We start from the raw sequence: 10,785 nt of genomic DNA, 5'->3' as shown, positions 1-10,785 counted from the left end.
GGTAAACATACTGTGTTTGTGTGTGTCAGACAGGCAGTCACCACAGGTAAACACATCCAGGCAAATGTGACAAGCATCTGGAACAGGCACCTGGTGGGGAACAACAGCTAGAAAGCTACTGAATGGCGAACAAGGAAGAAGCAGCTGTGCCGGCCGGCAGCTGATGACAGATCAAGGTAGGAAACTCACTGATGGCCTCTAGTGGGAAGGTGAAGCATGACAAAAATCAAACAAATGAGTTACATAGCAAAGCCTTTAAAGTTGTAATCATCATAATTGACGTTACTAATATAGCATGGCTATTTTTGGAATTTCGTCGCTAGGAAACTGTTGTCCAAGTGTGTTTACATTTAAAACTGTTGAATTGCTTTTGCAAGTTACGTGGTCAATTTCATTTGATTTTGCTGTTTGTGGACATGTTTGTACACCTTCAGACTTGAACATGTATGGCCCTCCAGTGGATCTATCATTTAAAGACATCAGCAGTGTGACAGGTATTGGCATACTCCTCTTTTTAATTTAACTGTGAGTAAATGTCCTTGGTATTTTATGTTTTTCATTATTTCCCATGGTGTTCATAATATTCTTATAGCTCTCCAGGGGACTGTAGTGACTGTACTGTGCAGTACATTTAACATTTATCATTGGATTACAATACCAAAGAAAGCAGTTATATAGCACATCATCTGTGTATCAACTTAGTGGTGACCTTTTAGAGATGTGTTCTTTAAGTCTGTGTATCTACTTAGTGATAACCTTTTAGAGGTGTGTTCCTTGACAAGTACGTCAATTGCAAAATATCATCTGCCAAGTAGCTAATATTAGTATTGTTAGGAAAGTGTTAAAATGTATTGCATACTCCATTGTTCCACATATGCAGTCACAAATGTTGGGATGAGTAAGACACCCAAAAATATCTGAGAGTGGTAAGAGTTCTCATTCCTATGCTGTGGAGCAAACCAGTAGGTCTAATGAACACATACTGACTGTAATGGATCATCTTAAAAAACTGATTGATACCTTTTAGCAGCACGCATGCCAAAAAAAAATAAATAAATTGCCCCTTAAATATTCATCACAGGCCTTTTTTCTCTTTTCTTTTTTGTGTGGCTCAGGTGCACTCTCAGAACAACCCAGAAGTGGCCTGCGGCCTTTAAACACAAACTCAAAGAGGAAGTATCTGAGCCGTTCTTTGCGTCTCAGTAACAATAGCATCACTGACCTTGTTGGCCTCCAATACACTCTTGGCTTCTTTCTGGCTGAACCATCACAGCTCGGCTGGCTTGACCTATCCTTCAACAAACTCACAGGCATAGATCCAGTAAGAGTTCTCCTTTTAAAGATGTTCCTTTTCTCTCTCTCTTTTTTTCTGCACTTAATACTTACGTAATACCCCCTTAAAGGTTTCATAAATTGTAATAATATAAAATACATATTTATAGGGGATATAATTTCAGACAAAAACTGTACACTTAAAAATGTGCTTATGTCATTAGTGTGGTTTAAACCAATTATTAAATGTTAATCTACTGCTTATAAATATGTAATTGGGGGACTTAAAGTACAGGACCAACTTTTAAAAAGTATATTAACTGCTTATATATATTAAATTCCTACATGCATATTATATATTGTATTACTTTACCGTGCTATTATTTTTATAGCATATTACCATTTATTTATTCTTATGAGCTGATTTCCTCACAAGTAAACAATAAATGTGTACCAGTATCATTCCTAGATTATTACCTCACTGGCTTCAACTGGGCATCAGCTCATACCTGCTATTTATTTCATAGAATGCATTATGTTTGCAGCTTTCCTAGGTATGTGTGTGTGTGTGTGTGTTTGCATTCCAGGTTTTGTGTGAGCTTCATGAACTGCGTGTATTGTACCTTCATGGCAACGGCATCTGGAACCTGTCAGAGATAGACAAGCTGGGAGAGCTGCAGCATCTACACACCATCACACTGCACGGAAATGCCATAGAGACCACTAAAGGGTACAGGTAGAGACAGTTTCTTTTCTTTAAATTTGCATCAATTTAATTTCAGACTCACTGGAACGCAAATTCTGCTTGGCTGTAAAACGTATTTATTTTAAGTTCATCGTTTCTTGCATCATAAAAATAACTAAAAATGATCTAATGGAGTGCCCGTGTTGCTCCCAATAAAGAGCAGGGCCTGGTTCAAAGATGGCTTCTCAAGCTACACTAATGTACTTAAAGGCTCTTGAAGGTTACAGCAAAGAATTTTATACTCTGCAGTTTTCCAGAAATCTGCAGTTACAGTGCTTGTGTGTGTTTGTCTGTAGTTTGTGAAATCAGAAATTCTTGGCAGGCAAATAGGTGGGTAACATTTTAATGGGTGCTTAAATGGAGATGAAGTTCATATTACAGTTCATATATTGGTCCCAGCTGCATAACAACTATAGATAAACACACACTCACGGAAAGAAGGTCACCCTTCATCGGTAAGATTTTTCATGCAGTCAGCCTCTTGATTTAATTTTTATCTCAATTCATACTAGAATTTATGTGAGGCACCAAGAGACATGTTCTACTTTGCATAGAGTAAAACATCTTATTCCTTAGTTTGCATTTATTATAGCATCACAAAATGCTCTTGAAGCCCCCTGAATTCAAAGCTCATTTAAAGTGTGTGTATGCATGTTTGTGTGTTTAGGAAATATGTGATTTCAGGCATGCCTCAGTTGAGGACGATGGACTTTAGCGCTGTGACACGTGAAGAGCGAGTCTTGGCAAATTCTTGGCGTCAACACACCAACTCTGGCAGAAACACCAAGGAGAATTTCGAGTAACTGTTACCCATGTAGCAATTCATTCATTTGATGAACTGACTATTAACACACTGTGACAACTAATTGAAAATGAATTCAATTAAAGCATGTTGTATTAATATTACTGGAGGCTCATTGTGATGTTCATAGAGACCAGAGACTTCCACACCTGGCTGCTGCTTCTTCTGGAGTAAGTGTGAGACATTATTAAAGCTGCAGGTGGTAAGTCTTATAAAAGTAACTTTTTGTCATATTTGCTAAGACTGTCACTATGTAAAGACAGTGTCTTTACATGAAACTAGTAATCTGTAAAAAACAAAAAACAAACAAAAAAAAAAAACAGGCTCATTTAGCCCCACCTACTGCAAATTGCCAGAATCCACTGCGACTGGACAAAAAGAACCAATCAGAGCCAGGATTGTGTCTGATGGCGTGTCTGACAGCTGTCAATCACTGCTCACTCACACAGGCCCCTCCCCCTTCCTCCTCAGCTCGGTCAAGCTCATATCTCCAAGTTTCTAGATAAGGTATAGCCATGTGAAAGTCACTGTAAAGCGTTTTATATCTAGCTGTGTGGAGTGTAGTTCATGTATTACCTATTCATGTGCCATGTTGTTTACCTGGCCTCTTCAGTCGCGTGCACATCCATGGTTGCAGCCTCCTCTGGGGGAGGGATCTTAACGTTGTACTTCTTGATTTTGATGCTAAGTCCTCTCTCTCCTCAAAGTTACCAACTGCTGCTTTAAAGGCCATTGACTGAACACCATACTGATATAACAGTTGTGATGCCCAATTCAACATTGTCTGACCATGAAAAATGTAGGTTTATTTACATCTATATTTTAGTGTAGTGTTGTTCAGCTAAGAAATATGAAAATATGTGCCTGTCTGTGCTTACAGTCTAGAACAGTATTAGATTACAATAATATTTTTTATTGCTGATTGCCTTGATTTATCTTGATATGTAGCACAACAAGCCAGTGAAACACTGCAACAACTGTGGTAGAAACACCAAGGAGAGTCTCCAGAACAGTACAGAAAATCACTAGCCTTTAATGTTTGCCAAACATACTGGTCTTTCAACTCAGTGCATTTTCACAAAGATACTTTTACCTCAGACATTTTTTATTGTACACAGCTTCTTGTTTTGCTCATGTATGTGCACTTTGTGAGTTCTAATTGTGTGCCAGAAAGAGTGCAATTATAGTTCAGTTACAATGAAATGTAGTGTGTGTGTAGTATAGTGTGAATGGAGGGTATGCTTGTCATCTGTAAGGCAGTCAGAAACCAATTTACAGACACACAACAACACAAATACAACTGCGATATATTCAGTTTACACTGTACACAGTTTTGGGTCTCTGCTATTACCATCTGGCCTTGTTAGGGAAGAAATGTGGACCATAAATCAGCCCTAAGGCTGATCTAACTGGCTGTCCTCCAGTCTCCATTTGTTTTAGAATTGTGTATCAGTGTTTCCCACGCAAAATCTTTAATTGGTGTGATGGAAATGCCTCTGAATCAGCATCTAGACTGTGCCGACCACTGAAACCAATACAAATCAAATTTGTGAGACCAAATACTGTCATTGATACTTCTGTCAGTAAATTCTGTATGACAATATTTAAAACTGTTCCTTTGAACCTGTACTTACATTGTTCTTTTAAGCAGCATGTGTTTCAAACTGTGCAGTGAAACCAATATCAATGAACATCTTCCAGGCAGGTTGGCAGCTGCTCTCAGCAGGGTGGTAAGCTCTGACTGTACAGTGCTTGAGGAAATACTTTACATTTACTTCATAGATTTTCATCACTGATCAGCTACTGCATGTGGATGTCTATTTCATTAATGATATGTCAGTTATGCTTCCTTATTCAATATGTTTAAATGTTGTAGTGAAGTGAAACACATTACATTTGGTACTATAAAATGCATAAATGTGCACATGCAGTAAGTAGTGTAACATGGCAGTTCTTTATAAATGGACTTCATTAAGTGTAAGTCTGTGTGTTTAAAGCTGAAAGACTGTAGTATTTTCTAAATGTTCTACAAGTATGTCTTATTATTTCCTATTGTGACATACAAGCTCAGAATTGTCCTAAAGGTTACAGTAGCCTGAGGGTAACGTCTAGTGTAGTTTTGTCAAATCTGTATTGTCCCAGCTGCTGGCTAAAGTCAAAGTAAGCGTAGTTACATTTATTATTAGTATTATTATTAGTATTATTATTATTATTATTATTATCATCATCATCATCATCATCATTTTATTTTTCTTTATTATCATTATTATTATAAACCTCATTTTTGAGCTGACACCTCCTATTCTAAGCCCCCAGCCAGCGCTCTGAGTACCTGTTTTTTTCCTAATTTCAGAGAGGTCATCAAATGCAACAGCATTTTCCTGATGAACAGAGAAATTCTCCTCTGACTTAGCCACACAAAAAAATGGCAGTGACCTGGCTGGGGTCAAGTGATTAATCACACATATGTGAGAGGGATTCAAAAATTGTTCCAGCAATTTCCAGGGCAGATACGCCCTAAACATGTGGCGCAAAGTGGAGAGGCTTTGGTGCCAACTGGGACATTTTCCAGAACATATACAATAAATGAAGTTGCTATGGTTGTGTGAAGACCATTACATTGCAGCTAATGGGCAAAGAAAAGTTACATGCTTCCATTAACTGTTTATAAAGAGAAAACACTAATGAATCTGTTTTGCAGTGAAGTCTAAAAACAGAACACAAGCTGATATGTCTGAAACTTAAAGGAAAGTTCTATATTTTTTACACCCTTGCTGTTATGTTTGTAATTTGGCATTCATCATTCATGCCAGTTATGATAACGTTTTACTGAAGTGCAATATAAATTAGAAGTAATTAATCATTATCTTCCCTGCCACGTTCCTCTTCTCATAACTTTTAATAAGCAGATATGCCAATCATGGTTGTGCATTAAGAAAATTACTCAAACTGAGACGAGAGAGTGCTGACCAGTTTAACAAAATATATAATATTGTTAATCTGAAAGTGCAGCATGGCGAGATGCAGATACAGCATCACAAATATGCAACTAAAGGAAAGTAATGCGTGTTCATTTGTTTGTGGACAGTTGAGTTACTGAAATCCAATGATTCATATCATTATGGGCAATAAGTGAAGAAATTATAGTCGTGACTGTAAGGATTTAGTCAACTGAAGGCCACAGCTTTTATTTAATTTCCAAGCAGGTGGGGGTGTCCAACAGTGATAAGAATTTATCATTATTTGTCATACCAAGGCCAGAAAATTACTCATTCTGATTGGTTGGTTGGTCTCCTTTGAAACCACATTAAGACAGCAGAGTCAACTGTTTCACCAGTGCCACATGGTGCAAATCTCATTCGAAGGGTGAATGGTGTGAGCACAAAGGCCATGGTTACTGATTAATGGGAGCTTTTTTGGCCAGATATCACAGTGCAAATATGATCTTGGGGTTTGGAGAAACACATTAAATGTGTAGCAGCTGTCATAAAGCATGGCTAATAAAGAACCTGTTCAAAACAACACATTATGTGCCATGGCAGTAAAACAGCATCATTTTTTTGGTGAGGATATGCCACATAACTGACGTCCTAGTGCAAAATAGCTTAAGACAAATATTGTACTTCTTAAATTAACTTAAATTAAATGAAAGATGTTTTTCCTGCCCAAGAATAACTACAGTCTGTCTATCTGTAAAAAAGCCATGCAGTAGTTGTAACCACAGGGAAAAGTGTATCCACCAGTCAGTCCCTGCTTTACAGTAAGTGGGCGCTATCACGAACATTCTCACTTTGTGTGTCATCATCACTCCTGCATGACTGAAATATCAAAATTAGTCATCATTTCTAATAGGGCAGAACTGCACCTACAGTATACCATGGTCTGAGCAGGCAGGCGATATGCACAAATCCCAATAATCCTCAACACTAAAACTAAGCACTGCTGTATCGTCAGTGGCACACCCCCTACTGTGCCTCTCCTCCCACTAGGTGCAGTTGCTCTCAACTCCCTTCAGGAGAAATTACATCACTACAGGACACAGACAGTGTTCATAAAGGATTCTGCTTGTCAACACTGAAAGCTCAGACTACACCAGGCAGTTATATTTCCAGGTTTGGGAGTGAATCCAGCTTGGGAATCATAAAGGACAGAGTCCAGAGAGTGTTATTTTATGGGCCCAGATGTGTTGAATAAATCATTTTTCCCAGACCTAATTAAACACTTACTGCCTAGCCCTGTTAAGCTATTAACATCTGCTCTACCAAATGAACTAGGAAGGGCTCCAATGCTAGATGGATTTAATAGAGGCTGGCATTATAAATATAGTGTTCTCTTTCATGTTGTTCTACATTTTTATTTCCCATTTTGTCTCTTTTTTGTGTTTATCTCCTACTTTCTTTGTAATTGTCTCCAGCTCACAGCCTTAACCATTTTTGTCAGATTTCATTGATGAACTTGCCCTTTTCTGCATCTGCTATTATAAAACAAAATACAGATAATAAAACTTACAACATGTTGACAGCGATGCTCATTACATTTTTGTGTCTTATACATTTATATAAAAATGAGCTGGAAAACATAATTAATCACAACATGTCTGCAGAGCTTTGGATTTCCTCACATACTGCGATGCCATGCATGGTGTGAAACTCTACAAATAAAGACCTCTGAGGCTTGTGTCTTTTTTTGTTTTTAGCCTTTCAAAAAGCAAAGTTGTAAAGAATGAATCAAAGGAATGTAGGCTTCAAATATTAGCATGTCCAACTATCCACTGTTTAGCATTTCTGCACTCTTTCGAAGCTCGTCTCTGCTGCGACAAAGAGTACCTTGATCTGTTCAAAAATCCTTGAAATATGAAGCATAAAATATAAATATAAATATTCATCATACTGGCGATACTAGGGCTAACTAGACAAGAACAGTGCTGTAAATGATCAACTTGTGAGAACACTGACTTTTTGTCCTGGATATGTAGCATTGGCCTCAGTCTTTTGGCACAATACAAGGTATGCAGTCATCAGTGCTCTTTTGCACAGTACTGGTTTTACCACAAGTCAGCTAAATGTATTAAAAAGTCTGCTGGAGAGCAACTAATGGAGCTAAATTTAGCTTAACTAGCTAATTAGGTGATTAAATCTGCAAGGGAAGTTGTCATTTCGCCAGCTTACTAGGAGCCTGCTTTTATTTGTCTGAAATTGAGGACCCAGTGTATAAAAAAATACTAAGAATTTAGAGTGACAAGTCTGCTACCATTAAAATTGTTAAGTGTGCCATGTGAGAAAGGAAAGACTATGGGTCCACCCCCACAGACTTTGGCAGAAAGAGGAGACATTTTAGATTGAAGCTGTCTTACTTCATGCTCTTTATCTCAATCTAATCATTATTTTGATTGTGTCGTCTCTATCTTGCTATGCAATGAGCTTAAAATACACCAAAAATGTGTCAAATGCAGGGTCAAACCAGAAAACTGTGAGACAAGAATTTAAAAAATAATAATAATAAGTCAATGAAAACTTTCTACCTTCTTGTGTAACTGAGTTCTGCACTGCAGTGTCTCTACTCCCAGTGGAGCCAAGCAAGTGGAAAGAGAAATTCACCTTCATGGATCAATAATATTATGTTATCTGATGGTATCTTAAGCCACCACACTCTCCTGCTTTGTACCTCACATTGTACCACGTTTTGTTTCCATAATGGCATCATCAGATATTTGTTGTTATCTACTAATGTACCGGTTCAGATGAGCATAAATAATCACTGAATGATAATTCCCCTTTATCCATCTTGTGCTCCGTTGGAAAAGACAAACCCTTCTTGTACTGGTGGTTTGTCATGATTAGTTCAGGCCTACTGATCTTGGCTGCCATTCGCAAAGCTCAATAGGATTTGTTGTAATCCCACAGAGCAGAGCACAGCAGATGGACACACAGGTAAGATCACAGTGGTATAGGGGCTATAATTGGCCTGGCCCTCCACCTGCAACCCCTTTTACTGGTAGTTATTTCAATCCTTTGATTATGTAATCAAATTTCAAATGACAGTACTTATTATGATTGCCCAGATCAATTTACAAAGGAGAACATTTAATTTACAATTCCTATTACTCACTGGAAAGCAGATCAAGTTATTTTAATTGCTGGACTGGTTATCAGATACAGTAACTGCAGTCAGGTGACAATACTATAATCCAACAGGGCAGATGGACAGACAGGTATTCAAAGGGACACAGGGTCAGACTCTTCCTTCATCCATCATATCTGATCTTTGTCATCAAATTACAAAATAAAGAAAGTAATTACTAGATGCACTGTTATATCATAGAGCAGATGGTCTTCTACAGGCTATCACTCTTCCACATCACATTTTATTAGCAAAAATAAAGCCATGGATGACAACAATTGTGGAAGTGCTGTATAATTGGAACTAGCCTCATCCTTGACTGCTACAAAGCACTTTACAGGGTTTTTTTTTTTGTTTTTTTTTAACTTCTCATTTTGAGATTTTGAATACTAGGAAATGGAACTTTATTGCCTATTTGCAGATCACAAATCTTAGTTGGAGAATAGAAATAGTACCTACATTATGTTTCCACTATAATAACATGGTCAGTATATCCATGCACCACTTAGCACCACTTACTGCCATTTACAACAACTCCTGAAATCCAAAATGTAACACTCTTACCCCAAATCTGGTTTGAATTTGGTGACAAGCCCTCTAAAGAGAGTCCATTATCTGGCCCGACAACTTTATTTATATTACTATTATTATTGCTTTATGCTAGCAAACCCAACTTTTACATATCATGACTTTTATCTTACAAAAAAACACATTTGAGGGAACTGCATCATCATATATTTACACTTGGAGCTGATTTAAGTCTCCTTTTCTTCTGGCAATCATAAACTTAGCTGCTGAGGATTTAGAGAGCTGCATTTGGATAAACAAGCTCTAGTTGTGCATTGCATTGTGTATCCCAACAAACAAAAACCTGTCTGTTCTATTTTATCAACTGAAGTCTGATACTTCAACTTTTTGATTACCAATAGTTAAAGTAAAGCTGGATGACTTGACTCAAAGCAAATTGGGTGAAGGATTAATACTTGGTTTTAGGTCCTCTTCCAATCTACCATAGCTTTGTCCAGACAGGCTTACAGAGTAGACGTTAAGTAAATTAAGTTAATCTTCACCATTATTGCCTTATCTGGTAGCATATTTCTACTAGTTTGTTGATATATTTTCATTTAAGTCATATGTAGTTTAAGCTCACAAAATAAATCACAGTCTTGCAGCTGCTTTTTCAAAACAGACAGTGAGCAGATCAGCAGGATGAGAACATTCTTTATTATAAATAGGTGCAGAAAGAACCAGAGGATTTGAGGATATTGATACTTCACTACTTACAAAATGAAATATTGTACTTTTTATTCCACTACATTTACTTTGACTATACAAAGACTTTACATAGAAAACATAACGTATTGTCATCTTATAAAATATGATGCATTGCTATAAATGTAACTACCCAGCAGTACACGGAATAGTTCAATTTAGCTCCACCTCCACAAACTACAACATCTAAAACCATCAATCCTGCCTCTTGCTCACTGCAAGCTGGAATAGGCTTAATTTATTTATTTGCTTATGAGGTTATAGGGTTATGGTTAGGTTCTGTGATAATCCATATTCAGATACATGCAGTAGCCCAGCTGCATGTCCACATTCAGCAGAGAGAAATGTGATTCAAGCTACCACCGAAGAGAAGTGACCAAGAATTGTCAGCAAGCCTGACAGGCGACTTCTCTTAGTAAGAACTTCAACAGTGAAATAAGCATGCTGGAACAGTTAATCCCAAACTGAAATATCCAGTACAGCTACATCTCAATCGCCTCCCAACCTACTGTAAAATCCAGGCTGCTGGATCCAAAGAATAATGAGAAGTGGGCTGTCCAAATCATTTACCACA

The 10,785-nt window shown here is 37.5% G+C and overlaps 1 protein-coding gene across 1 annotated transcript; it reads left to right on the top strand.

Annotated features, from left to right (window-relative positions):
• Window positions 1–442: 442 nt before the first annotated feature.
• On the top strand, window positions 443–2,820 carry LOC128381111 (leucine-rich repeat-containing protein 51-like). Its single transcript, XM_053341063.1, has 4 exons — window positions 443–494; window positions 1,116–1,321; window positions 1,860–2,008; window positions 2,685–2,820. The coding sequence occupies exons 1-4, from the start codon at window positions 443–445 to the stop codon at window positions 2,818–2,820; spliced, it is 543 nt and encodes a 180-aa protein (XP_053197038.1).
• Window positions 2,821–10,785: the final 7,965 nt, after the last annotated feature.

This window comes from Scomber japonicus, chromosome 20, assembly GCF_027409825.1.
Source record: "Scomber japonicus isolate fScoJap1 chromosome 20, fScoJap1.pri, whole genome shotgun sequence".
NCBI lineage: Eukaryota > Metazoa > Chordata > Actinopteri > Scombriformes > Scombridae > Scomber > Scomber japonicus.
The sequence above is the reverse complement of the archived record's forward strand: the minus strand, read 5'-3'. Positions and strand labels throughout refer to the sequence as shown.

What these genes read in the sequence shown, in the direction of transcription:
- LOC128381111 (XM_053341063.1), top strand. Translation starts at nt 443, where the DNA reads ATGTATGGCCCTCCAGTGGATCTATCATTTAAAGACATCAGCAGTGTG. An exon ending in AGACATCAGCAGTGTGACAG is followed by an intron (nt 495 to 1,115) that starts GTATTGGCATAC and finishes TGTGTGGCTCAG; the next exon opens with GTGCACTCTCAGAACAACCC. An exon ending in AACTCACAGGCATAGATCCA is followed by an intron (nt 1,322 to 1,859) that starts GTAAGAGTTCTC and finishes TTTGCATTCCAG; the next exon opens with GTTTTGTGTGAGCTTCATGA.